General features: G+C 54.6%; 13 protein-coding genes across 13 annotated transcripts; 6 read left to right on the top strand and 7 right to left on the bottom strand.

Annotated features, from left to right (window-relative positions):
- Positions 1 to 38: 38 nt before the first annotated feature.
- CONPUDRAFT_83042 (alpha beta-hydrolase) lies at positions 39 to 1,860 on the top strand. Its single transcript, XM_007771888.1, has 8 exons — positions 39 to 483; positions 532 to 670; positions 722 to 911; positions 970 to 1,116; positions 1,168 to 1,303; positions 1,361 to 1,558; positions 1,617 to 1,644; positions 1,701 to 1,860. Exons 1-8 carry the CDS (start codon positions 94 to 96, stop codon positions 1,805 to 1,807), a joined length of 1,335 nt encoding a protein of 444 aa, XP_007770078.1. The 5' UTR covers positions 39 to 93; the 3' UTR covers positions 1,808 to 1,860.
- A 275-nt stretch (positions 1,861 to 2,135) lies between these two features.
- CONPUDRAFT_144899 (HSP70-domain-containing protein) lies at positions 2,136 to 4,164 on the bottom strand (the record flags this gene model as incomplete). Its single annotated transcript, XM_007771887.1, has 8 exons — positions 3,756 to 4,164; positions 3,684 to 3,696; positions 3,616 to 3,630; positions 3,478 to 3,556; positions 3,320 to 3,425; positions 2,719 to 3,269; positions 2,391 to 2,662; positions 2,136 to 2,343 (listed from the first exon to the last, which is right to left on the bottom strand). The coding sequence occupies exons 1-8, from the start codon at positions 3,895 to 3,897 to the stop codon at positions 2,136 to 2,138; spliced, it is 1,386 nt and encodes a 461-aa protein (XP_007770077.1). The 5' UTR covers positions 3,898 to 4,164.
- Positions 4,165 to 4,739: 575 nt separating this feature from the next.
- CONPUDRAFT_74074 (uncharacterized protein) lies at positions 4,740 to 6,027 on the top strand (the record flags this gene model as incomplete). Its single annotated transcript, XM_007771632.1, has 5 exons — positions 4,740 to 4,923; positions 4,984 to 5,161; positions 5,217 to 5,341; positions 5,391 to 5,954; positions 6,002 to 6,027. 5 exons carry the CDS (start codon positions 4,740 to 4,742, stop codon positions 6,025 to 6,027), a joined length of 1,077 nt encoding a protein of 358 aa, XP_007769822.1.
- Positions 6,028 to 6,751: 724 nt separating this feature from the next.
- On the bottom strand, positions 6,752 to 8,008 carry CONPUDRAFT_166432 (uncharacterized protein; the record flags this gene model as incomplete). The annotated part of the gene is made up of 3 exons (XM_007771886.1): positions 6,752 to 6,883; positions 6,936 to 7,850; positions 7,928 to 8,008. The coding sequence occupies 3 exons, from the start codon at positions 8,006 to 8,008 to the stop codon at positions 6,863 to 6,865; spliced, it is 1,017 nt and encodes a 338-aa protein (XP_007770076.1). The 3' UTR covers positions 6,752 to 6,862.
- A 260-nt stretch (positions 8,009 to 8,268) lies between these two features.
- CONPUDRAFT_126135 (uncharacterized protein) lies at positions 8,269 to 9,365 on the bottom strand (the record flags this gene model as incomplete). The annotated part of the gene is made up of 2 exons (XM_007771885.1): positions 8,269 to 8,398; positions 8,457 to 9,365. The coding sequence occupies 2 exons, from the start codon at positions 9,363 to 9,365 to the stop codon at positions 8,378 to 8,380; spliced, it is 930 nt and encodes a 309-aa protein (XP_007770075.1). The 3' UTR covers positions 8,269 to 8,377.
- A 242-nt stretch (positions 9,366 to 9,607) lies between these two features.
- On the top strand, positions 9,608 to 11,531 carry CONPUDRAFT_166430 (Molybdopterin binding protein). Its single transcript, XM_007771884.1, has 7 exons — positions 9,608 to 9,869; positions 9,963 to 10,043; positions 10,122 to 10,160; positions 10,278 to 10,354; positions 10,523 to 10,722; positions 10,783 to 10,922; positions 10,989 to 11,531. Exons 1-7 carry the CDS (start codon positions 9,724 to 9,726, stop codon positions 11,413 to 11,415), a joined length of 1,110 nt encoding a protein of 369 aa, XP_007770074.1. The 5' UTR covers positions 9,608 to 9,723; the 3' UTR covers positions 11,416 to 11,531.
- Positions 11,532 to 11,615: 84 nt separating this feature from the next.
- On the bottom strand, positions 11,616 to 12,783 carry CONPUDRAFT_106381 (thymidylate synthase; the record flags this gene model as incomplete). The annotated part of the gene is made up of 2 exons (XM_007771883.1): positions 11,616 to 12,252; positions 12,364 to 12,783. The coding sequence occupies 2 exons, from the start codon at positions 12,778 to 12,780 to the stop codon at positions 11,740 to 11,742; spliced, it is 930 nt and encodes a 309-aa protein (XP_007770073.1). The 3' UTR covers positions 11,616 to 11,739.
- A 139-nt stretch (positions 12,784 to 12,922) lies between these two features.
- Positions 12,923 to 14,778, top strand: CONPUDRAFT_155103 (GTP-binding protein Obg CgtA; the record flags this gene model as incomplete). The annotated part of the gene is made up of 3 exons (XM_007771882.1): positions 12,923 to 13,075; positions 13,130 to 13,172; positions 13,223 to 14,778. 3 exons carry the CDS (start codon positions 12,923 to 12,925, stop codon positions 14,776 to 14,778), a joined length of 1,752 nt encoding a protein of 583 aa, XP_007770072.1.
- An 80-nt stretch (positions 14,779 to 14,858) lies between these two features.
- CONPUDRAFT_155102 (uncharacterized protein) lies at positions 14,859 to 16,281 on the bottom strand (the record flags this gene model as incomplete). The annotated part of the gene is made up of 3 exons (XM_007771881.1): positions 14,859 to 15,668; positions 15,750 to 16,057; positions 16,107 to 16,281. 3 exons carry the CDS (start codon positions 16,279 to 16,281, stop codon positions 14,859 to 14,861), a joined length of 1,293 nt encoding a protein of 430 aa, XP_007770071.1.
- A 103-nt stretch (positions 16,282 to 16,384) lies between these two features.
- On the top strand, positions 16,385 to 18,446 carry CONPUDRAFT_166426 (uncharacterized protein; the record flags this gene model as incomplete). Its single annotated transcript, XM_007771880.1, has 4 exons — positions 16,385 to 16,480; positions 16,664 to 16,760; positions 16,821 to 16,864; positions 17,013 to 18,446. 4 exons carry the CDS (start codon positions 16,385 to 16,387, stop codon positions 18,399 to 18,401), a joined length of 1,626 nt encoding a protein of 541 aa, XP_007770070.1. The 3' UTR covers positions 18,402 to 18,446.
- A 1,628-nt stretch (positions 18,447 to 20,074) lies between these two features.
- Positions 20,075 to 20,824, bottom strand: CONPUDRAFT_58782 (uncharacterized protein; the record flags this gene model as incomplete). Its single annotated transcript, XM_007771594.1, has 1 exon — positions 20,075 to 20,824. A coding segment is annotated over one exon (750 nt), but the record flags the coding sequence as incomplete, so codon positions are not given.
- Positions 20,825 to 23,521: 2,697 nt separating this feature from the next.
- On the bottom strand, positions 23,522 to 24,992 carry CONPUDRAFT_155099 (uncharacterized protein; the record flags this gene model as incomplete). Its single annotated transcript, XM_007771879.1, has 7 exons — positions 23,522 to 23,566; positions 23,623 to 23,679; positions 23,735 to 23,825; positions 24,012 to 24,229; positions 24,291 to 24,545; positions 24,603 to 24,682; positions 24,731 to 24,992. The coding sequence occupies 7 exons, from the start codon at positions 24,990 to 24,992 to the stop codon at positions 23,522 to 23,524; spliced, it is 1,008 nt and encodes a 335-aa protein (XP_007770069.1).
- Positions 24,993 to 25,511: 519 nt separating this feature from the next.
- Positions 25,512 to 26,602, top strand: CONPUDRAFT_74070 (uncharacterized protein; the record flags this gene model as incomplete). The annotated part of the gene is made up of 6 exons (XM_007771631.1): positions 25,512 to 25,638; positions 25,722 to 25,948; positions 25,998 to 26,147; positions 26,197 to 26,280; positions 26,326 to 26,457; positions 26,504 to 26,602. The coding sequence occupies 6 exons, from the start codon at positions 25,512 to 25,514 to the stop codon at positions 26,600 to 26,602; spliced, it is 819 nt and encodes a 272-aa protein (XP_007769821.1).
- Between the last annotated feature and the right edge of the window lie 93 nt (positions 26,603 to 26,695).

The following is a 26,695-nucleotide window of genomic DNA, read 5'->3' as shown; positions in this document are numbered from 1 at the left end:
GCCAATACCTTTTTCTGCACCCACATCATGCGGAACACCATCCCGATCCCAGATACTCCTCATCTATGGCAGTCCGTGTCACCAAGACGTGAGATGATGCCTCTGGTTCCTCCTCCCGTGTCAGCTTGCGACTATCCGCCGTTGCCTCTGCTTAGCGATTCGTTGAGATCATCATTCCTCTCCTCCCTTCCTGGATATTTTGTGTCCACACACGTTCTTCCTGCCGCGTATCCTCGCGCACCGTCTTCAAAGTGGGTCCCGCCGCCTCTCCACCAGACCAAGGCAGCGCACTCTGCACGCGCAGAGGCAGATTTCCAACGTTTGGTCGCACTCAAGGAGGCCCAGGAACAGGAGACGCTCTCGATTCCACCTCGCGAAGAAGTCTTGTTCAGCACAGTGAAATGTTACAGGCCAACTTGTCAGCGGTCTTCTGGCCGACCCGTCACACTGCTCCTGTTACATGGAATTGGATTACACAAGGAGGTGAGTAGGACATAGAAAGCACTTGAACGCGCTTAATGGCATTATAAGTCTTGGGAACCCTTCCTATCCGATCTATCCAGGTCTCTTGAGCGTGGATCTTCCGTGTCAATCGACGAGATATGGTCGCTAGAAATGGTTCAGCATGGGGATGCTGGGCTTATCAACGAGCACAATCAAGGAGAAATTTGTACGTCTTACATTGACCTCATGAGTGCATGATCTAACGAACGCATACTAGTTGACGCTGCTGACTACGGACGTGATACAGCCAACTTTCTGCTCAACTACTTACCTGATGAATTTGGTCAAGAGCAATGCGGGGTGAACCTGCCGCGGGTATCGGACAAGGAAGCGGCTCGTCGGCGAGAATACGGCTTCCGCAACCGGACCCTAGTCTGTGTTGGCCACTCTCTTGGTGCATCCTGCGTGTGGGCTGCTCCCGTCCTCTGTATCGAGATTCAACTGACATCGCATTGCTACACCTAGGGTCTTTCCCGCGCTCGAAATGCCGAAGCTGTTCTCCTCACTGGTGCTCGTTGAGTCTGTGTCCATCCCTGAGTACATGCCAGAAGGCTTTGGTCACCGCCGAGCCGAGGCACTCTGCATCAAGCGCCAGTGCGAATGGAGCTCATGGTGGGACATTCAGCCATGTATCTATGTACACTCAGAACTAACGTTGGACAGGGAAGAAGCCGAGTCCTCGATAAGGTCTAGCCGGTACTACCGGCGCTGGAGTCAACAGGCAGTAGACGAATACATCGAGCATGCGCTCAGCCCGACCACTCACGGCACTGTTCGTCTCAAAATGCACCCTTACCAGGTCCGTCCTTGTCATAGGTTTCGCACTTCCTTCGCTGATTCGGCTCCGGGAATCTAGGAAGCAGCTACGTTGATGGAACGAAGGATCCAGTTCGAGACATGGGAACTTATGGCCTCTATACCGCCATCGGTGAGGCTCCACTGGATCATGAGCGCGGATAGCGCACGCACAGGAGGCCGCAAAGTTGCGGCAGAAATGGTCTGGCGGAGGTCTGTCAACGCTTCAAACGTCCTGCTTGAAGGCATCGACCATATGGTTTGTTTTATTCAATATCCATTACATGGTTCACCTAGCTAATAGCAGCTTTGACTAGGTTCCCCAAGAAGCCCCAGATGTGTTGGGTATGCTTTCTCAGATCTAAAGTCCAACTTGAAGTGCTTACTGCGTGACTTGCTAGCAAACTTGGTCGTAGATTTCCTTCAGCACGAATACGGGCGACCCTTACTAACGGCACGATCCGTGGCGGGAGCAAGTATCGATGCTCAGCAGTCCGCAAAGCTGTAATGAGTATCGCTTATGAAATGATAGATGTATGCTGTAGACTTGTAGAATGCCCCACTTTCACACTAGCTAGACATTTTGAGTTCTGTATCATAGTTCATCACGAGCCGATGGGCGGTGCATACCATTACTGACATCGCCAGATGGCAAACAGTAATCTCCGCTTATGACAATCTCGGCTTCTTCTTTGGTGAGAAATTCCGCCTGTTTGACGATGCGGTTATGGTCATCCGAGGACCAAACATTATCGTTGACTGACAAACCAACAGAAGCTGACCTATTGCTTTTTTCAAAGTCATTTTCTGGACGAAGATCCACGGCGAAATTGGACTCACGTCGCTCTATCGAGTGCGGACACCTGAAGATAAAAATCGCTGTCTATCTCGAATGTCACCTCTATTTGCGATACACCGCGCGGAGCGGGCGCTATTCCTTTCAGCTCGAAAGACTCGATAAGAAGGTTGTCTTTCGCATATGGGCGCTCGCCGGAGTACACCCCGATCCGTACCGAGGTTTGATCATCCTTGAATGTTGAAAAGCTGACACGAGTTAGCGCGCAACGTGCAAAGGTAGATATCAGACGTACTTGTATGTCCTACGAAAGGGCACCACAGGGAGGACGGGGATGTACTTGACAATCCCATCGCAAGTCTCTATGCCCAGCTGATGTGGCCACAATGGCCAGTCGCAGCAGCAGCACGCGTCTGGTTGCACAAATCGTAGTTTGTTCCCGTAGATAGCGGCACCGCGGACGGCGGCTTTCTCAGGATTGATATCAATGGTTGGCTCTTTGGCGAAGTGTTCTTGGAGGAGATCCTGGACTTTGGCAATACGCGATGACCCTCCGGCGAGAATGATCTGTAGAGTAAAATCAGGGCCTCTTATGGCCCGTATTGATAACGGGGCGTGCTTACCTTGTCCACCTCTTCCTTCGTTACGTTCGCATCCTCGAGAACTTGATCCACGAGGTCAATTGAATGCGCGAATAGATCTTCACTTAAACTCTCGAGCAGCCACTGAGTAATATACCCGTCTTCTCCTTCGAATGTAGGAATCTCGTGGATTTCCTGCCACGCGAACCTCTGCGACACGAAACGCTTCGCTTGCTCAACATACCGCCTGAGTTTCGAGATATCTTCCGAGTCATCCGTGGGCACCAATGCGCCTATCTCTATCTCGTACGCCGAGACCAACCTCTCGACGAGTCTGTCAGTGATACGCTCTCCTCCGATGCTGCTGTCACTAGCAGAAGCGAGGGTCTCGGAGACTCCGTCCTCTATCGAGAGCAAAGTGACGTCGCACGTCACCCCTCCGAAGTCAAAGATCAGAACCTTCATGTCTTCGTAGACTTCGTTCAGCCCATGGGCATGTACCACCGCTACGGGCTCGTTGACGATCCGGAGAGCTTCTAGCCCCGCGATTTTGGCAGCTGACTTGATGGCTTGGCGCTCAGCATTGCCGTAGCCTTGGTATTGTGTAAGCGGGGATAGCATGACGGAGCGTCTGTGGACGTACGTTCGGGAATGGTGACGACAGTGTGGGTGACATTGTCCCCAAGGTAAGCATCGGCGCGTTCCTTCAGGTTTTGGAAAAGTTGGGAGATGGCTTCTTCGCGCATCACCTGAGAGAAAGAATCAGACGAAAAGAGAAGCTGATGAACAGCTGCAGCGTACGTCAAGAGGTTGTGGGTACGCGTTTGGCGAGAGTGACGGGATTGTGTCGATCATTTCGACTTCACCATCACGGAACACCCTAATCAACGTCAGAAGGTTTAGGCTTTGAGTTAAGAAGAGTGAAATTAGTCATCTTACGCTATCCGCGAATTTCTAAACATGGTGGTCGTCAGAGGAGAAAATATGTTCAAACAATTCCAACTTACACCGATCCCAAGTCTGCACAAAAGCGTTGCTTGTCAGTCCTACATTACGGATAGTAGAGTCCTTGAACGTACTTATGCCAACGATGGGGCCATACGGATCTTCTTGGCTTTCTGTAGCAAAAGCTCCATGAGGACATAAACATAAGAGCGTCAGCAAAGTGACAGCGATAAGCAAGAGGTAGGATGTGCGACGTAGGCGCGTGCGCTGAGACATAACGTCGTGGCAGTGAGAAGTACCACAGCGTGGATTGACGTAAGAGCAGAAGAGATCAAAAACGCGACGCAAGAGGAAGAACAGACGTCGGATCCGTCGTGACGCGTCGCGAAAGAAACGTTCATCATGGTGGGTTGGTGACTCGGTTGAACACGTATGCGCGAGCGTGTCAACTACCGCGTTAGCTTCGTTCTCGGAACGGCATCTGATGACACCTGGCCCAGGTCTAGAGTCAAAAAATGTGTCATCGATCGATTTTACGTTAATTGCGACAGAGGCCACAGGAAGAGCTTCTCAAGTGCTCAAGTTCAAGTTGAAACGTGTTGAAAACAAGTTGAAGAAACCGGCGTTTGGCTCCACTCGGTCGTGAGAACGCTGTTCGGCATACTCCGGATAGCCTCAGATGAGCACTCGAGGGACGTAGCGTCCGACAAGTCTGGGGGATCCCACTTAGACTGCCTTTCCCCTCAATTTCTTGACACTACACATTCATTCGGTCCAATACTAGGCCAAACAGGAAAAAATCCAGCTTACACCAAGGTTTTGGAGCACGATGATTCCCATGCCCATAATCGGCGCTCATTGTCTAAATGTGTGTATCGTGCAAAGATATTATTATCATGTTTATACTTGGAGACTCGGACAAGATAATCAAAGTGTTTGCGCAAAGGGGCCCGAGCACAGATTTCCTCAGATGAGTCATCTGACCGAGTGTTCCGATCACTGCGCCCTTGCGTGAGTAGTATGCTGTGTTCACATTCCTGGGGTATTTTAGCTCGACAGCGTCCAACGTTAAGCATCAATTCACCATTGCTTACTTTTACCACGCACCACACACCCTAATGCACAGATTGTCCTTCCATCGCGCACTTCTTTTTATTTTCTCTTTCGCCACCATTGCCGCCGCCGCTCCTGTCGATGCGCTGTCGGTGAAAGCTTCCTGCAAAACCATCACCCCCATCAATATCGTCATCTTCTTTGTTACCAACTATATCAGCCATGCCATGACTGTCCCCTCCACCGCTGGTGGCCAATGGCGGGCGCAATTTCTCTATATTTCCGTGTGCACTTTATTGCCTTTTGCAGGAATGATGAAGTCGCTTTTGTTGCTGTACCGCTACGCTAAGTGTCATGATACGGATCTGGAGAAGACCCTCGCTCGAGGTGCTATACTTTTTGTAAAGAGAAGCCAGAGCTGGGAACCTCAGGCTGACAAAGAGGAAGAGGTCTGTATCAGGGTCAACAAGGGACTGTCATACTTATCGTAAGTAGTATATCCTCTTTTTCATCTTGATTTTTATTATATGTTTATGTCGTAGGAAAGAAGAATTTTTCCAGTTCGACCAGGAAAGTGAAATAATTCAAGATGCACACATCGAGATCAGGGATAGGAAATACGATTATCAAGAGCGTCGCATGTGGCATCCCGCACTATTAGCCTTGTGTATGTCCCATTGCGTTCGCGAGATATCCTTGTGCTAACTTCTTAAAAGATAGAGGAGACGCTGACACTCAACCAGACACAAAACACCTCGACATTCATGGTAGCTTGCCAGTGCGCGATCTTCCTCCAGGCTACGAGCTAGCTTTTGCCGACCTTAGGGATCAAAGACACCTGGACTTGAGTGGTGACACCACCATAACATGTAACAAGACCAGCTGGATCAAGGTTGTCATCTCCATTGCACAAATTATGTTTGCGTCTTTCACCCTATACCAAGCTGCTGAAAATCAAGTAGATGTTTTTGGCTATGCTGCATACGGACTATCCGTCATACCTTATTTGATGCAGTCGGTTGTCAACCTCTTTACCGGGTACTTCACTGGAGAGTATCCGTGTGCGTTTGTCATCAAGACTTCTATATTGGCAGAAGCTATTGGTCGAATGGGACCCGAGAAGGCAAAGAAGTTTTCGGGCGAGGTCGGCACGCCGAAGGAGCCGAAAGATACAGAACTCGCAGAGTATTCGTTTATGGTCAAGATGAAAGCAGTCAGAGAAGAAGGCGTCAAGCGCGTAGTCATCACGGACCCGATGGATGCGCGGAATAGTATCTCAGGTATGGACAGTTACTGCGAGCGATAATAACTTCGAGTTCACTGACAGTGTTGAATGTTGATAAGTGGGTCTGATAGACAGTGTGACCTCGCGACATAGGCCAAGGTTGACAGATATATACCGGTGGGGTAAGGGTTCCAAGTTTTAACAAAAAAGGTTCAATGGGCATCTGGCACTTACCCTCGCTGACAGATAAAGAGGCCAGGCCAATCAGCCTACTTCAGCGGTTCCTCGCAATTTGTCTTCATCGCAGCTTCGCCTTGAACTTGTGCACTGAGTCTAACATGCCAGATCCGGGAGGCGTAACACTCAATATCATCCTCCCCGCAGAAAGTAACGTGCATTTGAAGGACGAAGAAGGGTATGAAGCAGACACACCCGAATTGAATGATCCCACGGACACTCGACTTCTTTCTGTTGTGATTCTGGTTGCCGCGATTCAGTATCTTGTTATCTACTTCGTAACTAATTTCACGGAGCAGTCGAGCACAAAGTCTGAGCGAGGATGGATGATGGCTTGGCAGGTCGCCAACGATGCTATCCTACTGGCCGTCTTACAAGATAGGATGCATGATTCTCCGCACTGGTTTGCTAAAACCAGTTCAGTGGTCAAGATGATAGTATTCTGTTCTATTTATTTTGTTCCCGCGATTGGAGGATTTGTACAGGTGGTTCTTATGCAACTCCGTCTCCAAACATGTTCATTAGACGCATAATACTTGGTCATCTCATAATCGAAATATCGGCTTTGGCGTCTTTTTGCGATATGACTTCTTCATGCACCAAGTGCGACAGCCAGAATTTAGAATATCTTAAACGCGAGGTGCGTTCGTAGCCTTGAATCGAGTTGGAAAATCATTACGCGTTCGCAGCCTTATTAAAAGGTGAAGTCAAAGGTTGTACTATGGGTTACTCAAACGCCAGCATAACCTGAAAATATCATGAGATAAACGGTACGCAGATCAGACTGTTAGGAACAAACCGCAGATAGCTCTCGTTGAAGCTGCGAGAAAAACGCGTCTATCATGCGCTCCACCGTCACACTGAACACCTTTTTAGAGCACATACTACACCTTGCGGCAGTCTGTAGGGCATTCTTGACGTGTTGCGGCTTGGAGACAGGTGCGTCTGGTGGGATTCCTTCGACCTCGAGACTGACATCAATAAGTAGCCCAGTAAGCCAAGCAGGCAGAGTCATGTTCTGTGTCTGGTATATCCTCCTCCCTCCGCATTTAGAGCACCGAGGGAATTTCTGGACCTCATACTTTGCGCAGTTAGACAAATCGTGGCTAGATATCTCTCTCGTCGTCGCGCGACACGCCTCATGATAAAGGAGCAGGCTGTGGTACGAGACTCCGGAGATGAGAGCGAGATCTTCGGGCTGGGCAATTCCGGGTGTGACGAGCGGGCCAAAGTGGAAGGTGTGCCGTGCCGCCTTCCGCGCGACCTGCTCCCAGCCGTAGCGGCACGCGATGCAGTAAGCGCGGAAGGCGTTCTTCTCCAGGAAACGCGGCGACGTGAGCATGTCTGAGAGCGCTTGGATCGCGCCCGGCACTTTGTACTCCTTGGCTGAGTCAGCGAAGAAGCACAATTCTGCTGTCTTGTCTATGTAGTGTTCTGCAAAAAGCTGCGGAGCCCTCGCGAGGTAGACGAATCGAAGGAAGTCGTGCTGGTTCTCCGTGAGGGTTACGTCCACCCAGCCATCGGTGGCTGAGGACAGCATGTCACTGAAGAAGGGGGCAGAGCCAAACAGATATGTGGGATCCGGGAATGACATAACACGGCCATCAGAGGTACGAATGGTGATGCCAGGGCTGCCATAGGTGCGAGGAGCGCTTGTTTGGAATGGCCAGAACATGTCGAGCACTGACAGCGGAGGTCCACCGGGTATAGTTTGCTACTAGATTGTCATGCGCGGTCAGAACTGTCGCTTGCGCGATCAAGGTCTTAGAACGCGGTCTTGTGAGGACGTACCACAGGTACAACCGCGGGAGACAATGGTGGTGAAAGGGAAAGGTTGGATACTTCCGAGAGCGCGACAGTGTGAACGGCCATCAAAGCTCAATATTACGAGGTGACGGCGGCAAATACCAGCCGAGACATTGACAGCTCCCGCCATCCCCGCTCGGCGAGGCGTTGTTGTTGCATGAATGAGTGACCCGTGGCGGACGTTGTCTGAAGCCTCGTACATAGCAAAGCCAGGTGTTAAAATGATCCGTGCTTTAGACACAGTCACCAGTCTCAAATATTCTGGAGGCTGAGTATCGTACAATTCATATAATTCTCGTATCACAAGGAGAAGTACTCGAGGTTGTACGTTGAGTGCCCCCAGTTGCAAGACATCAAAACCCTAATGCAATTGAGTGCTCTGATGGAGTCTACTTTCCAGCCTCCTGATTCCGAGTCCTCGGCCTCAGAGACGATCTAGTTGAAGTTGAGTTCAACCTAGTGGGTACGTTTTAAGCTAAAATAACCAAAGTCGATAGGCCGCATAAAAAGTTACCTCGTCCACTGCTTTATTTATCTTGTCAATAAACGCGTTGATCGTTGTCCATATAGTTTCGTCTGCTGTGCGGCCACCACATGTTTTACACTTATCGACGGTTCGTAAAGCCGTCGCGAGATGATCGTCCTTATTAATAGCTTTGATGGATGGAACCTTCTCGAATTCGGCGCTGATGTTGTCGAGCGCTTCGGTAAGCCAAAGTGGAAGAAAGTAATCGTAACCTGGAACCGATCTCCTCTCTCCGCAAGTCTTACATCGCGGAGTGAATTCTCGAAAGAATGGTAGCCAATACGTTTGACGGGCGATTTCTTTGGGAACCAGGCCACAAGCTGTATGGTAAAGGACTAGGCTGTGATATTGCAACCCGGTGATCATTGATAGTTCTTCAGCGTGGGCAGAGTTGGACTGTGCAAGAGAGCCGAGATCGAGGGTACGTCTCGCCGCTTTGACTGCCTCCGACTTCCAACCGTAGTGACAGGCAATACAGTAGACGCCCAGCGGGTTCTCATCTAAAAAGCGAGCTGAGAGCTGTTTGAATGCCGACTGGAAGATGAACGAGAGATCGTATTTCCTGGCTGCTTCCAGCACAAGACGCATATCCGAGAGCGTTTCTATCTCTGGATCGGGTACGGGATAGCAGAAGAGGAGAAGAGTGTTCAGGGTTTTGCTGCTCTCGGTTAGGGGCACCAAGTGCGAATCGTCGGAGGGAGACGACGGTTGGGGAATAGATAGCATGTCTCTGAACACGGAAGAAGCTACGGAAAGGATGGACTTGTGGACTCGAAAGTCAACGCCGTCGGATGTGCGTAGAATGATTTCTGCGTCATCAGCATCAAAAGGCGCACCAGCGGCACGAGGGGCGGGGGTGGTGTTAGCAGCGGCACTTGGGCCAGTAATACGAATCATCGCGATAGGCATGGGTGGTAAGCTGGCTCAGACGCCGGCTCGAGGTTGTTTGACAAGTCCAGATGCGCTGGTGGAAGTTACGGTGATTCTGACGGAAACGTTCTAGCCCCTCGACATCACTTTTCCCCAGAGCAGCACAGCCACCGATTGCCCACCTCATGAGTTGTTGTTGTGCCTGTCAATCGCGCACTCTCACGTCCCCTCTATGCTCCCCCGCACGGCCACCCGCATCCTCTGCAACAGTCCCACCCGCGTCCCCCCTCCTCTCCGGACACCCCTTGTATCACAGTCTCTGCTGCTTAGGGCAGCTTCAACGCGCAGAATAGTCATAGGTTCAGAACGTTCAAGTCTCAGACACATGTCCTCTGGAAGCACCGTACCACCGAGTCCGCCAAAGACGCCGACGCCCGTGTTTAGGGAGTACAATTTCGAGCTGTCGCCTGTGCCTCCTAATCCATTGTTGGGCGGGAGGTGCATCAAGACTGCTGCGGCGCTCATTATTGGGTATGCTGACCTTCCTTTGTGGCGGCTTTGTGAAGGTTGACCGCTTTCTTCTCTTGCTGGGCTGTATGAACACAACACAACGTGACACGACAGCGACGAGATCCTGAACGGCAAGACGCTCGACAGGAACTCGAACTACTTCGCGCGGTGGTGCTTTGAGTGGGGCGTGGAGCTGTATGTGTCTCGCCATCATCGCAGCTATGCCGGTTCGCATGCCACAGCGGCGGGAGGCTGACCCTGCGTTCAACCCAGGAAGCGCATAGAGGTCATCGCGGACGACGAGGCTGAGATGTACGTCCCGCCCGCTATTGCTTTTGGTGTCGTCCTTTGGCTGACCTCCGTGGTCTTGGGTGGTGGTTTTGTATCCGCGGTCGTGTGACATCATGCGTCGGATGCAATGGCGCGCAGTGCGGAAGCAGCCAAGAGGCTCGTGCAAAATCACGACCTGGTCATCACGTCCGGCGGCATAGGGCCGACCCACGATGGTGCGTAGTCTGCCCACTGTCGCTGGTGCTCTGCTTATCCCTCTACTATCTATCTATCTCCGCACGCACGATACAATCAACTTCTCACCGCGTGTCTCCGGCTTCCTCACCCATTGACACCCTTCTCTGTGCACACAAATAAACCCCTCACCTCGACCGTATGAACAGATATAACCTACGCCTCGCTCGCCAAAGCCTTTGGCCAGGACCTCGCGTACCACGACGAGACGCTCCGACGGATGGACGAGACGTCGAAGCACCGGCGCTGGGTCTCGCAGCAGTCGGAGGAACAGAAGACGGCGCGGAGGCGCATGGCGCTGTTCCCTGCCAACGCGGAGGTGCTCTTCGTGAGCAGCGATATCTTTGTCGTGAGCATCCTCCGCTTGCTTCATCTCATTGTTGCTCACTGAGCGCTGGTGATTGATTAGCCTGTTGTGCGTTTGGCGGGCAAGCTGCACGTCTTCCCCGGCATCCCGTCGCTCTTCCAGAAGATGCTCGATAACTTGCCCCAGTTCCTCCCGCTTCCGCCGCCTGAAGAGCGGCCGTATAGAGTGCAGGTCTTTACACCGTAAGCATCCCTCCACGAAGAAGCGCACGTGTAACGTCATCTTCATAACGAACCCGTTGTGCACAGCCTCCCCGAATCCACAATCGCACCCATCCTCACATCCCTGCACGCCTCCCTCTCCTCCCCCTCCCCCTCCTCACAGTCGCAGTCGCAGCAGCACGCGCCCATCCGGATAGGCTCCTACCCCGTGCTGCAGTCGGGCGTGTACATCTCGCTGATAGGCTCGCACCAGGACCGTATGGTGCTCGAGCGCGTGGCGAAGGAGCTGATCGACACGCTCAATGCGCAGTGGCGCGCGCAGGGGCGGGATCAGTGTACGTGGCGCGAGGAGAAGGATGGTGCTAATGCCAACGCCAATGCCAATGTGAGCGGGAGTGGGAGGGCCGGGGATAATCAGAAGGCTAGGGAGGAGGCGCAGGGCGGGGCGAGGCTGGTGTCGAGGGAGGAGATGGAGGCGAAGAGGCTTGAGAGTGAGAGGAAGAGTAATCTTTGAAGTTGAGGGTTGGGTGATCTGGTTTGTTAGAATGGTGTTTTGTCTTTGTGTTTTGCTCTTCGTGTATAAGGAGAAATATTGTGTATATTACCTGCATAGATGTATGATCGTGTTTTGAACAACGATATTTGTATGATGCTTCGGCACAAGGCGGGCTGTCGGGTTACTCTGGTCGTGCAGAATACAAGATGAAGCAGGCGGTATCATTCTGTGCTGCTGCTGGTATTACTATTACTCGATGTCTATACAAAGTATGGGGATACACGGTCCGTAGGCAACGTACAGTACAATCAACCCCCACAAGTCCCCCTCCATGGAAGCCACCTACACGCTCATCTTCATCTTGATCTCCCCGCGATGCTCATACCCCACAACCTTAAAGTCCTCGTACCTGAACCCGTCGATGTCCGTCACGTTCGGGCTGAGCACGAGCTTCGGGAAGGGCAGCGGCGTGCGCGCGGGGTCGAGCTGCCGCTCGAGCGCGTCGACGTGGTCCTTGTACACGTGCGCGTCGCCGAGCTGGATGACGAGCTCGTGCGCGGTTGTGCCGGTGACGTGCGCGACCATGTGTGTGAGGAGGGCGTAGGAGGCGATGTTGAAGGGGACGCCGAGCCCGAGGTCAGCGGAGCGCTGGTACATCAGGCATGATAGCTTTGGTTTCGTGTTCGGTGACGAGGAGGGGGCGGGGGTGTGCACGTAGAACTGGCACATCATGTGGCACGGCGGGAGGGCCATGTCGGGGATGTCTTTGGGGTTCCATGCGGAGAGGATGATGCGCCGGTCGGTCGGGCTGTGTTTGATCTTGTGGATGCACTCTGCGAGCTGGTCGACGATGCGCTCCGCGTTGTTCTGCATCGCGCGTGCGCGCGCGTCGCCCTCGTCTTCACCTGAACCCGCCCCCGCCGCGACGTTCCGTGCCTCGGCGTCCCGCGCGGCCTGCGCGCGCACCGCCGCGTAGTCCGTCTCGCAGTCGACATACCGCGCGCCAAAGAAACGCCACTGGAACCCATACACCGGGCCGAGATCGCCCTCCCTCCTATGCCCAAGCCCGCGGCTCTCGAGGAACGCCTTTGAGCCGTTGCCGTCCCAGATGGGGATGCCCTTGGCGCGGAGAACGGACGAGTCGGTCGAGCCGCTGACGAACCAGAGGAGCTCCTCGATGATGGCGCGGCGCCGCGTGAGCTTCGTGGTGAGGAGGGGGAGCGTGCCGTCGGCGAGCGAGAAGCGGAGGTTGGGGGGCGCGAAGAGGGCGAGGGTGCCGGTGCCGGTGCGGTCTGCGCGGGGCTCGCCGGTGTCGATGACTCGTCGGACGAGGTCAAGGTATTGGTACTCTTCGTGGCGGGGGACGGAGCCGTTGGTGGCCATTGTGGGGTGAGGAATGGGAGGGACGATGAGGATGAGATGCGATACGCGTGTGTCACGGAACGCGGTTGGTCACGATAATGGTGTCGCGTTTGGCGTGACGCGAGGTAACGCTCCTTGGCTGCTGCCGTCACTCTCTTGGACGATGCTGCTCAACCCATGCAGACATGCGTTCGCAGGTCCATCTCAACGATTATTCTCCTCGACATGCATACGGCTGAAGGAGACTGGCGACAAGGACACTCTCCTTGAAGAAGCTCGGCGCAAACGGAGGACAGAGTGGAAGCGCCAGCAAAAAGTGAGCCTCACTCACGGCCCATGATCCCGGTCGACTTATTTACCTCAGCCATAGGGCCAATCATTCTTGGACCACAGTATCATCCATGTCAGAGGAGGTTTGTATTCTGCACAAACTACCTCTGCACTCGCTCACCCTTGCACTCAGGCACCGGCGGAAACGGCTGCGTCGCCTTCCACCGCGAAAAGTTCCTCCCCAACGGCCCACCCTCGGGCGGCAGTGGCGGCCGCGGCGGCGACGTCTACATCATGCCCACGCCCCACCTCACCTCCCTCTCCTCCGTCCCCAAGCGCGTGCGCGGCGCATCCGGCGGGCACGGCCAGGGCACCTGGCAAAACGGGCGCAACGGCACGCCGACGATCGTCAAAGTCCCGCTCGGCACCATCGTCCGCGAGCTCACACCCGGCGACCCGCGGCGCGCCAAGGACGAGTACGAGGCCGTGGAAGACGCGCTCGCGGGGATCACGGACGAGGCGGAGCGCCGCGGCCGGCTGCGCGACATGCGCTGGGTGCACTACCCCGAGCACCGCGACGATAATTTGGGGAGGGACGTGTTCAAGCAGGCGGAGGCGGCCGTGCGGCGCGAGGAGCGCGAGCGCCGGTTCGCGCGGCGGCAGCGCATGCTGTTTCCCGTCAGCCTCGATCTGGACAGGGTCGAGGAGACGGTCGTGCCGGACGACGCGCCGCTGGGCCTGAGCCGCCCCGAGTACCTCGGCCACCGCGTCGCCGCGGGCGGCATGGGCGGGCTCGGGAACCCGCACTTTGTGTCGGGGCTGAACCGCTCGCCGAAATTCGCGACGCGCGGGTACGAGGGCGAGCGCGTGACGCTGGCGCTTGAGCTCAAGATTCTGGCGGATATAGGGCTCGTGGGTGTGCCGAACGCGGGGAAGAGCACGTTGCTGCGCGCGCTGACGGGCGGGCGCGCGAAGACGGAGGTCGCGAGCTATGCGTTCACGACGCTAAACCCGGTTGTGGGCGTTATCCGCGTCGGCGACGACGGCAGCTTCGAGGGCGAGCTGCAGGGCGTCAAGGTGTTCGACGAGACGGTCGTGGAGGAACAGCGCGAGCAGGAAGCCCGCGAGGCGATCTACGCGGACCCCGCGCCGTCCGAGTCCTTCGTAGAGCCCGCCTCCGACTCTGCCATCGAAGCAAACCACGAACAGGAGCACGAAGAACCAACCCCAGAAGAAGACGAAACAGTCCCGCGCACAGGCAGCAACTTCGACATCCTCGAATCCTTCCGCTTCACCATCGCCGACAACCCCGGACTGATCTCGCAGGCATCAGAGGACATCGGGCTCGGGCACTCGTTCCTGCGCTCGATGGAGCGCTCGCTCGCGCTCGTGTACGTCGTCGACCTGTCCGCGCCGGAGCCGTGGGCGGAGCTCGCGGTGCTCCGCGACGAGCTCGACAAGTACCAGAGCGGGATGAGCGGCAAGGCGCGCATGGTCGTCGCGAACAAGGCAGACCTGCTCGCGGGCGCGGCAGACGATCCCGGTGCGGTGGAGGCGCGGGCGAAGCTCGCGCGGCTGCAGGAGTTTGTGGAAAGGGAGATGGGGGTGGTGGATGAGAGGACGGGGGAGCGGACGGCGCTGGAGGTTGTGCCGGTGTCGGCCAAGTTTTCGCAGAACCTCAGGAGGGTGGTTGCGAGTATGCACGGGTACGTCGAGGAGGCGCGGCGGAGGAATTTGGAGACCAGGTAGATATTAGATGAGTAAACCAGTAATATTACAGCGTTGCCGTGGGGTATAAATACGCTAGACTACACTCTCCTCGCCCAATCCTACCAAACGAGCAGCCCCCGACCTCGATCATCAAGCAGCGCGAGCCTGGCTCCCCTCAGAGGCTTGATCTTGGGGCCCGGCCGATCCACGTCCATCGCGTCGTCGGGCTTCGGCTCCCCCTCGTGCCCCGCACCGAACCAGTACGCGTCGAGGATATTCCTGAGATATCGCGTGTACGCAGCGTCGTGGAACACCTTGACGTAGTCCGCAGACTGCAGGCGCGTCTTGCGCCACGCCTCTGTGAGATCGTGCGCTCTCGACTCCGACTCCTCGGTCGACGGCACTTGGGAGATCGTGGCTGAGGTATCGTCCCATCTGCTCTGGCTGCGAAACGCGCTCGCCGAGGGAGGGAGGGAGAGGGAGCGCATCGGGTCGGGCGAGGCGGGGTGAAACGATACGGCGGTCGGCCCTGTGTATTTGGCCTGCTGCATGCGGAGGAGAAACGTCCAGAAGTCGAGGACGGCCGCGCGCGTCCACGTTATGCGCGCGTCTCTACCCAGGTCTGTGTCCGGCGCGCTGGGCAGAACCGAGTCATACTCGTCTTCAGCCCCATGATCAGTTGGAAGACTTGGATGGGATGCGGGCGCCCCGGGCGCGAGCAGGAGGCGAGCTTCTGTCGCGCCCTCGTACGGCACGTCCCCGCGTACGGGAATGACCCACGCGACGCGTGCGTATGGCTGCTCGAGCACGGCCACGACGGCCTCCTGCGTCTGCGGCGGGACGGGGACGGCCGGGCGCTTCGGAAAGGGCGGGCAACGCTCTGGATTGAAGGGGTCGTATTTTCCGGATGGTATCGAATGGTAGTGGGGCTGCGATCGGTGGAGGGAGGGAGGGCACAGGCGGTGTCAGAAGAGGGGCGGGGAGAATTGTGCGTGTGCAAATGGGCGTACCTGGGGTATGAGATCGTATAGCGGTTCAATGTCTAGCCGAGGTCTTTTTAGAGGACGCTCCTCGAGGACGGATGTATCCTCCAGCTCCAGAGTTGGTCTAGCATGGATCTGGGGCTGGGAAGCCTCTGGCGGTTCGGGATCTCGTAGGTCCGTGCTGTGGAAGGGCTCGAGATCCTCCATAGGGACTAGTTCGTCGGCATCCGGTGGTTCTCCCCAGGACTTTAGGTTTTCAATACCGAGTCGTTGGCTGTCGTATTTTATAGCGGGTGGATCGTAGACGTACTGGTACGCGTTTCTGAGCGCGAACCCTTTGTTTGGTGAACCTCAGAGCCGGTTTGGACATGACCGAGTACTCACGAGGACTCTCATCCTGCGAAGCAATAAAGACAGACCTCCACCCATCTGTATCCTGAACGCACTCGACAAGCTTGCGAGCCTCATCACGGAGGGCGGAAGAGGACGGAAGCGACAAGCTGGCCTCGCTGGCATTGGAAAAGTTGTGAACAGTGAACTCGACCAGAGGCTGCGTCATGGTTTATATCTCCGGCCGTCCAGATCTGAAGACGCGTGAACGTCGCGTCGAGGAAAACAAGGATGGCAGAGTCGCGGCGTCATGGAGTGTGGAGAGTCAGAGCATGGACCACGAGCGCTTGTATTTCCGTGGTAAGCGCCGTCCCTCGGTTGTTGCCGAAGCCCCTATCTCCGACCAAGCACCTTTCTTCGCATCCAAGGTAAGTCGCCATCTCCTGTAGAAATCATGGCAAGATAACTCAAGACCCGAATGAGCCCCTCGTCTCTGCCATTTGTGCCGATAAATGTGTCCAAGGACGGGGCTCGTGGACAACGACACAAAGACTCTGGCGATGCAGTGACGCGCGTGTGAAATTTGCAAATTTCTGACATTGACGTTTAAGCGTCTCGGCCTCATCGACAACGCTCCAACCTCACGAGCCAAACTCAAGGTCCCATCCAACCTGTCATTGTCTGTCATCGTGTGCACTAGTCGGGATAGTAAGTGAGCATAACCGCATATTGACAAGTTGTAACCTTACGCATGTAATACTTTGCCAGATATAGGGAACACACCGATCTACGAGCCCAATGACGACTCCGCGGTCTATACCTGCCACCTTACCCCATGATATACTTGTCATGATATTCGAGAACTGCTTACCCTCCGGTCGGCGCATCGCATCTGGGTACTGGCTAGAGCACGGCCGATGCGGGCCTCCCCCATGGATATCGCTGACATATGTCTGCCAGCACTGGCGCACTACAGCGCTGTCCACCGCATCACTGTGGGTGATGTTCTCGTACTGTCATCTTGCCTGCTGTCGCTGCTACAGGTGGGGCTCCGAGGTTCTCGCTCGCTCTGGTATGACCGCCCCTTTATACGTCCACGCGGACCCTACCCAAGTCAGAGTTGAAACAGCAGCGTACAGCGCCATGGTCAAGAACATGGGCCGCACGCGTGCGCTTCATCTCCAAGGAGGCTCCAATAGCTATCTCGAGGGGCTGATGGCCTCCGCAGCATCGGCACCTGCGTTGGAGAAAGTCTGCATCGGACACCACACCACCGAGATATCCACGTTTCCCTTTCATCGACAATGCCCTCGACTCAACGAACTTCGCCTGCGTGCGCGCGTTGAAAACTTTGACTGGGGCAGTCTATATCACTTTTCGCAGCTGCGCACGTTAGAGATCCACGACACCATCGACGACTTTGCCCACGGTTTTCCCGGTGTCGTCCGCGCGATTGACGGAATGCGTGCGCTCGAAAACCTGGACCTTCAGCTTGAGGTACCGGGATTCGATCCGCGGTGCGAGCGAAACTTCTGTGCGAGCCTCCCCAGCCTCAAGCGCTTCTTCCTGTCAGCCAACGCTGACGTGTGTCTGGGCCTTCTTTCCTGTCTTCGCTTCGACCGCACCCGGGTAAATCTGTCTCTCAATGTTTTAGATGACGAAGAAGACCTCACGACGGACGTCCTTCGCAGGCTTGTTGCCCTATGCCAAGCCGAAGACGACCCGGATGACACCCAGCCGCGCGCTTCCCCCCACGGCCCGTTTTTCAATCTGGACGGGGGCGACTGCTCCTTCTCCATCGAGTCAGACTACGACGCCGTCTGTCTGTGCTTCAAATACATCCCTGCTTCCGACAATAGACCGTCACTGGAGCTCAACTGCTGGGCCCTAATGGACCAAGCCGGCGCCCTCTTCGCCTCCTTCGCCGCCGTCCTCCCCGTCGCCTCAGCCACCTCCCTCGCCGTCGGCGGCTGCGCGCGCGCCGCGAACTGGCCCAAGACGCTGCACGACGTCTTTCGCCACCTCCCCGCGCTGCAGAAGTTCAAGCTGATCAACACGAGCCGCGAGGGCAGCCGCGCCGTCTTCGCTTCTTTGTGGCCCCGCGATGACGGGACGCTCCCCGCGCCGATGCTGCGCAAGATCGCGGTAGGCGGGTCGTGGAACGACCGGGAGTGTCCGAGTTTGGAGGCACTGAGGGACTGCATTGTCGCACGGCGCGCGCAAGGGCAAGGATCGTGTCAGATTAGGAGGATCGTATGTGGCAGCAACTGCGAGCTTGTTGCGCACGAGGTGGGGTGTCTTAGGGACCTTGGGATTCATGTGTGTTGGATGCCGCATTTGTTCTTGTAGCCGTGCGTTTTACGTGAATCTGGAATTTGGAATATGTGGAGAGCTGCTTTTTTTTTGCTGTGAAGCAGATGCATATTGTTGGACAGTACATGGCATATACCCATTGAATGGACCTGAAACTCTGCAGCAAGATGATCGACCAAGAGGGCGAAGTACTGCATCACCGCCATCGCGTCGATGTTCTGTGGGGGATACAAGATGCGACAGGCTCCTCCTATCGTGATCAAGTCGAGTGAGAGTGCCACTCACCAAGAAGACGCCACAATTAGATGACGATCTAATGGCTGAAACTTCTTCATTGACTGTTCTTGAAGAAATCGTCATACTATATAGAATCGGAGATAAAGCCAGTGCTCGGGGTCCTGCGGTATACGAAAACAGCACGCAGCGCTATTCGTGGCGTAACTTCGAATGCGGAGTTTCGGTCGCGAAAAAGTCGCTGGATTGATGATTGCTTCGAGTAAGGAAAGGAGATGTAGATAGTAATAGTTGACACTCGAGATTCTATGCATCGTATGTGCCCATGTAGGCTCTTGCGCGACGTCCCCGGGTACTGCTGGTAAAGAGCCCATCACGGTGAATGTTCTCCGGTTTGACTGTGATCATCACAGTTGCCAGTGATTGCTCGCGAGCGAGCAGGTGCGGGATGAATGGAAGTGACTCGGAACAGTCGAATGTGCGGTAGCATCACCATGTGTGAGAGCCAACTTTGGGTCGCTCAGCAAGCAGGACTACCTCTGAGGCTTTATAGGATACTGTACTTTTACGACCCGAGGTTCAGTCCCCCTGTCCCCCCCCCCCCTTGAACTGAACCTAAGGTGGGGGGACAGTCCCCCCTGTATCACACATGTTGAACTTAAGATGGGGGACATTCGGTAGAAACACAAAAGACAGTGTATATTAGCTAGAAACTCGTAATAGAAGTGCAAATAGGTATCCTAATGACCTAAGTACCCAGTGTATCGCTTGGTAGAAACACGGCGACGCTTACCCCTGCCCGTTTCATCTGTGCCGGGGATCTCGATGACGTCGAGATCGACGTCGAGATCGTCTGCCATTCCGGGCACCGAGAGCGAGGCGTCGACGGCGTCAGCGTCACCGGGGTGTAGGATCCGCGCCATGAGATCCCCAGGCTCCACCCACGTGTCGTCGTCGTACTGCTGATCACCCTCGAACGGGTCAATGTGCGCATTGACGTCGATGGGGTTGTCGGGAGCTGGGTCGTCCTCGGGAACAACATCGTCGTCCCCAAAGGACTTCGAGATGCGGGCGAAGAGGATGGGATCCGTGCGGGGGAGCTCGCGAATGAGCTTGAGGGCGGCTGGGCTCGTCAGGGAGTCAAAGGAGAGGTTGAACCCTCCTCGAACTTCGCAGCGAGCGAACGCCTGTAATAAAACCACTTTGTTAGCATACAAACAAGCGGGGCAAAAAAAAAAGGGGGGGAATACCTGTTTGACGAAGTCAGAGCGATTGATGGCATTAAATGCATGCACGCCCCAAGCGACCGACCGATCCCTGAGGGTTTTGATGCGGGTGTCGAGCGTGAATGTCGAAGGGTTGTTGGAGGAGGAGAGATGAGCAAGGGCCTCGTCCACAGTGTCTTGCAACTGACATTTTTTGATCACAAGCTTGTACGCGCGTTGAATGCCGACGTCGCAAGGCTGAGACGTGCCCGTAGTGCCACCAGGAACGTAGCGAAGCCGGATCCAAGGCCATCGACGTTGTACCATTGAGCGGAAGCTCAGGCTGCGATGAACCGACCAGCAGTCGAGGAGGATAGCGCACTCCTGGTCCTCGTCGCAGCCTAAGAGTTCCTTCTGTCGGGTGAAATAAGGGACCACGATGTCGGCGAGGTATTGCTCCATCGTGGTGTGGGTAGACCAGTAGTTGTCCGGATTCCAGGCATAGATGAAACCGAGGCGGCTGGCTTCGCCTCGGTCTGGTGCTGTCGAGGATGGGGTGGAGCGCTCAGTGGCTCCCTTGAAGATGAATTGCGTCGGGAGAGCATCGCCCGACGCAGAGATGCCGACCACGGCGGTGAATGCTCGCTTCTCCTCCTTCCCGAGGACAGAGACCTGTTTCGATCCTTCGACGTCGAACGTGTTGGCAGCGCTGTCGGCCATAACGACTTGAGTTTGATCGAAGTTGACGAGGAGGGAGGGATATCGAGCACCAGAGTCGCGGAACCAGAGAGCGAGTCGGAGGAAGAGCTCGTAGATCTGTTCCTCCGCATCTTGCGGAGTCTTCTGAGCAGCGCGTGTTGAAGATCGAGAAACCCACTTGAGATGTTCATATACAAACTTTCGTACGAACGGTTCTGAGCACAGGAATGGTCGTCTGTCGGGTGTGATCGCGCGGAGAAGCTGTGGGGCGTGGTGTGAAATTCGAGCGAGGAGGAGAGCCCGGATTGACGAGATCGTCATTGGAATGCCAGCAGCTCGAAGATGGCGAAGCTGCTCGACAATTCCCGTGACGAGTTCGGGGTACAGATCCTAATTGATGTAGATTTGAGTTAGCTTGGTAAGATAAAGGAAATTGAATGAAATTGACATACCAGGATACCAGATCGAGTCACGACGCCGAAAGGCTTGTGACCGATGGCTACACGCTCGAGGACAGAGTCCCTCCAGCGAGGTAGACCATCTGCAGGCCGCTCGATCCATCGGCCGATGACTTGAGAATTGAGGGGCTTGAATTGCTGAGGGTTGATAAGGCGAAGGTAATGAACGATCGCACAAGGCGACCATCCAACGATGTGAATAGCCCGATCGATCTGAGCAAAGATCGGCGGGCTTACCCAGTTGAACCGCTGCGCGTTGATGGCGTTGTGCTTGCGTTTCCGGCCACGGGAGTCTCGCCCCAATCGGGCCAACTCGTTGAGCTGCCGATATGGGCGCGATAGCTCGGCAGATGCGAGCGGCAGGGCCGATGTGTGCGCAGAGGGATCGGAGGCGGGATGTGGGAGGGTGATGGCGAGGAGCTCAGAGATGGGGATGGTAGAAGAGGTGGTGGGAGCCAAGAGGGGGGCAGTAGCAGTGGTGCTGTCCGATCCTTCAGAAACCTGTGGACAATGTTGTTAATGTGTAGATGTAGAACAAAAGAAACTTTGAATGCTTACCTCTCTGATCTTTCTGTTTGCCCGGTTGCGCCTCTTCTTCTCGCGTGCCCTGGTCTTCTTGAGTTCGTTACGACTGATCTCCTGCAGAGACATGTCGAGCTTGACCTTCTCAGCCTCATCGCGCTGCTCAGATTCCCTGTCGGACTTGGTGCGCGTCCGCTCAACCTCGAGCTCTTCACGTGTTGTTGGGGAGAAGAAGGCCTCGAGACGGGGCTGCGAGAGCGTCTGACGAGAGTGAGAGAGTCGAGAAGGAGGTGTGGGTCGTGGTGGAGGTGTGTCAACATTGGAGTTAGCGTCACTGTCGTCCGAAGCATCCGTGGTGGCATTCCTTGGGCGATCGTGGTTGCTGTCATCGGTGTTGTGATCAGGTTTGGGGCATGGAGGGCTGTTGTCCGAGCGATCACCATCGCTGCTGCTGTCTGGGCCAGAGCTATCTGGGAGAGGAGGAAGGGAGAGATGGAGGCGGCATCCATTGTGCCGCTGCACGATGGTATCATCGCACAGACGTAGATCACTCTGAGCGATTCATTAGCATATTGGAGGGGTAATTATAAAAATAAAGGGCTCACCAGTCTGTAGCGACTCCCTGTGTGAGTAGCAAGTAGAAGAGCCCACTCGACGCGCTCTAAGAACTTGGTGCGGGGGGACCATGCGCGGACGGCGGAGAAAATAAAGCGTTCAATGGAATTGAGGGTGACTAGGCCGCATGAGACGCCATCGTCCTGGATAGAGTGAGGAAGGGTGGCAATCGAGCGAGGGGGAGAGAGTCCGAGCTTGCGGGTGAAGTCTTTATAACCGGATAAGTCGTAGCGAGGGAGGGCATCTCGGCCCAATGCTCCGCTGGTCAGCGAGTCACCGACATGGAGCTGACCAGTGCGCACGTCAACAAAAACGGCCACGTAGTGATCAAGACGATGGTCGTGGAATGGGTGCACCACGCCAGCGAAGTCGCCCGAACGTAACTGATTAGCGATGTCGCGGAGATGAGTGAGCTGGCCGGGATCAGAGGAATCGAACTGATCCCACTGTAGCGAATGACAGATGGGATCAGTGAAGGGAACCTGGAAATCGAGGGTGTCGACAAGGACCTTGCGACGTGTCGGTGAGGTGGCCGTCCAGTCACGGATCATCCTCGCGCAATGATCGATGATGTCGCCAGGCATGTACCTATCAGAGAAGAAAATTGACAGCTGGAGGGAGCGGAGGGAATCCCCGATCTCGCAGTCCCAGCCGACGATCTTGAAGAACGCGTCGGCGGCGCTGGGAACTTGGGCAAACGCGGTGGGAGCGGGGCATGCATGCAGCTTCTTGTGGGCCCAGGTACGAGCACGAGACCACTCGACCTGGGCAGCGATCATGGGGTAGATGACGCTCCAATAGTGCCCGTGCCAAAAGGGGAGGAAGCGGGTGGTGCCATCAACATCAATCATGATGGACCGCATGCCGCGCAGCCAGAACTTGGCAAGGGCAGCGCGATCGAGAAGATGGCCGAAGTCGGGGATAGGAATGGTCTCAAGCACGTACGGGCCGAGCTCGGGTGGAGACGTCGAAAAGAAGGGTGATAGATCGTCGTCGTCGTAGTCCTGAGCATAGTGAGCAGCTGGGAAGGGCCAGTCGAGAAATTCGAGGATGGGGAGCGAGCGCTTTGGGATCAAGCGGTCGTAGGGTTCTAAGATGTTGAAGCTAGATAAAAAACCTCGGAGGGCAGCCATTATTGAGGATGAATTAGGATAGGTCTGATTAAGTCGAAAATGACAGGAAGATAGAAAGTGGGGGGTGCAGAGTGAGTGCAGATGAAGTGAGCGCGAGGGCCAGAGCAATAGAATAGCAAGTCTACGGAGAGGTGAGCGACAGGCTGAGCGAGCTAAAGAAACTGCTCAGAGACTCACCTGTATTTATATGTTCACGAGAAAAGGCCATCGATGGGTGAGGAGAGGCGAGGAGGGGCGAAAAGAGGCAAGAAAGGGCTTACCAGACAGACTGAGCAGAATTCCAGTGCGAGTCAGCGGCCTCGAGACCAGCACGACTTCAAAAACGTGAAGATGCCCTGCAGAACGTCAAGCAAAAGTGAATAAACGGACCGGATAGGAGCGAGAAACGTACCATGAGACAGACGTCGTCCAACCGAGCGTGAAGTCCATGAGAGGTGATACCGGGCGGCTAAGCAGAATCTGCCATTTAGAGTTAACCGAAATGAAAGAAGCTGAAGCCGTACCTGGGCGGCGGCCAGAAACGCGGACTTTGTGTGATCGCCTCGAGGCGGCTTTGCTTCGGCCGGGTGAACAGGCCCGGCGGCATGTCCCCCTCTGAACTTCATGTCCCCCCTCGGTCAGAGCCGATGAACTTAGAAGGGGAGACATCCGGTTATGGAAATATCGCCGACGCGCGACTTTCTCACGCCACCATGAACCTCGGGTCGTAAAAGTACAGTATCATGAATGAGAATTTTATTACTTGCCTCAGTGGCTTCAACTGGTCTCCCCAACGCCCACAGTTGCCTCTCTGGTTTATCGTCCTGATCATCAAGTGGATACAAGGCGTAAAAGAACCTTTCAGGAATAAAGTAGCTATCCATGCTGTCACGCAAGAGTTCATTGATGAAGAAGACGGTCCCGAGGACTTGTACGGCAGGAGGTGATGGTGCTTCGAGGAGGAGCTTTTCACCATTGAATACACCAGATGTACGTTCTCCGGTGTCCTCAGGATAATCCTGCATCGCAAATTGTGTAAGCGGATTTGCGTAATCCTATTGCCAATAAGCACAAAATTACAGCAAGCTGTTGAGGAGTTGCCTTTGCAATGGCCTCCGCAACATTATTGAGATAGAAAATATCACCAGACTTTGTGGTCTTCCATTGTGTGGGGTTCCCAACCAACTCCGCAAGAAAATCCTGCAACTTGTTGATGGAGTATAATGAAGGGACATGAGGTGCACCTAACTCCTTTGCCCAGCTCAGCACAGCCGACTTCTGGGCAGCAGAGAAGGGCATGCGAGGTGAGCTGAACAAAAGAGACGTGATGAAGTCCTGGATAAACAAAACTTGATTAATGACCCTTGCAGTCGTGATGAGGTATAAACCCACTTCTTTGCTACGGAAGGGATATGTCGAGCTATCAGGCAGAGGCTCAGTTGAGGCCTTGCTCTTATCACCAGGAAGTGGCGCTGTCAATTGTGTCAGTGAACTGGAATATATAATGGTGAATCACATACCAAAGATTCTCTTCCCAAACTCAGAAACAAGGAAATCCTCCTCGAAACTATCCTCGACTGAGACGAGATCTGCTCTCTCAGCTTGCTCAGCTGAGGCCTTGGCTAAAACCTGCTGCCACAAATCCTGAGCAAATCCCTCGTTCGACTGTCGAGAATGGCCATGGACAGCATTTCTAAATAATGAAGCAAGAGGGGCAAGAGACTCAAGTTCCTCTGGATCAGCAGCTTCCTCAACATAATTAACAGGCTCGTCTACACTCATAGGACTTTTAGGACTAGTAATAATTGGTGTAGAAGGTGAAGGGGACCGTGGTGCTGCATGTGGTGGCCAAGATAATGTTGATCTTGATTCGAAGATAGGGGCAGTTGAGCTGCCCATTGTCTGTTTTGCACGGAATTTGTGGGCTGCACGTTGGTGCGTGCGTGACTCGCAGTGTTGCTGGAGGTGCTTGAGGTCCATTCCAGTCGCTTTTGCATTGGAGCAAACAGTGCATCGGGCTTGAGGTTTTCGCCTTGATACCGAAGTGATATATTCAATAACTAGTACATAAAGTCACAAGCTCAATGTCAGCTTTTGTAGGAATAAAAAAAAATTACTTACTTTCTCCATCTACGTAGCTACACGGATCCATAGGTGAGATTTGGTGGGTGTGTTGGTGTTGATGGGATTGCAGTCGAGCGAGTGAGCGAGCGAGCGAGGTGAGCACTGGAAAGGGGCAAAGGGCTCGCGCGGCATTCGAGCCTGCACAGCATCACGTGCAGGTTCAAACGTTGCAACACCATGTTGCACCTTTTTCCTCACTCCCTCGCATTCCTCTCGCTCGCTCGCAGGTCATGTTCCCCAACCTGTGAGGAGCTCCCCTTCGTCTGCCCTCCGGGCCACGGAGGGCATCTGGGCTGGCAACCCTGTCCGTTTCGTCGCGCTCACCATCTGTCGGCAGCAGCCACTCCTCCATTCCCTCTCGCACCCACACACTCAGAATGGATGCAGGTGCGCCTGCACCCGGCGCCGGCCACAACAACAACAACAACAACAATGAAGACTTACCTGAAATGACCTCAACTGCTGGCACCCGCCGTGCCAGGTCCGACTCACACCCAAACGACCTCACCGACAAGCTCTCCGCACGCGAGAGCAAACGGTACAAGGCGTTCGCAGACACACTCGCAAGCAACGCGCCCGGCATCGAGCGTAAGGACCTCTACGACCTCATCGATGTAAGTTTTGTTCTTTTTGTATTCATTTTTGTATAATTAACCTTTTTAGGCTGGCGAATGCAGCGGCCAGTTTGGCGCGTTTCTTGCTTTGAGTACAAAGCTTCTCGAGCGCGAGGAAGACCACAAGACCATTCAACGTCTTGACAAGGAGCTCCGTTGCCTGCGCGAGAAGGACCGGCTCAATGGCAAGGACGTTAAAGTAAGTTTCTTTTATTTTCATTCTGTAATCTATCTAATATGAACATTAGTCTGTGATTGGTGTGCGAACCACCGCATGCATGCTATCCCCGAACCTTCCATCTTACAAGGATTCTATCGTGCCGGCAATTATGGTAAGCAGACATAATTTTGACGTGTTTTATTACTGAATATACTAGGTTGTGTTCAAGAAATGGCCGCAACTCGTCAAGTTGACGGATGAAGCTTTCAATAACCTCGAGCTCGTCGAGATCGTTCAAGGACTTGTTATGAATGCGACATCACAGAGTCGCAGCAAGATCAAAACCAAGGTATTTGTATTCTCATCTATCTACAGTATTTCTAACCTATTTGTAGATTATCAAGTTGCTTGAGGAATGTTGGAGTATTGTCAAGCTATGTAGGCAGCTCGCAGTTAATACAGGGCTAGAATTGGGACCAGACAACTGGCGCTGAATTGCGTTGATGGTGAGTCTTATTTATTTGTATATTTATGATACTAACAATAATCCAGCGTAATCTCACTCGACAATTCATCATTGGTACGCA

The sequence above is a fragment of the Coniophora puteana genome (assembly GCF_000271625.1).
Source record: "Coniophora puteana RWD-64-598 SS2 unplaced genomic scaffold CONPUscaffold_8, whole genome shotgun sequence".
NCBI classification, from domain to species: Eukaryota; Fungi; Basidiomycota; class Agaricomycetes; order Boletales; family Coniophoraceae; genus Coniophora; species Coniophora puteana.
Note: the sequence above shows the minus strand (reverse complement) of the source record. Positions and strands in the feature narration are given on the sequence as shown.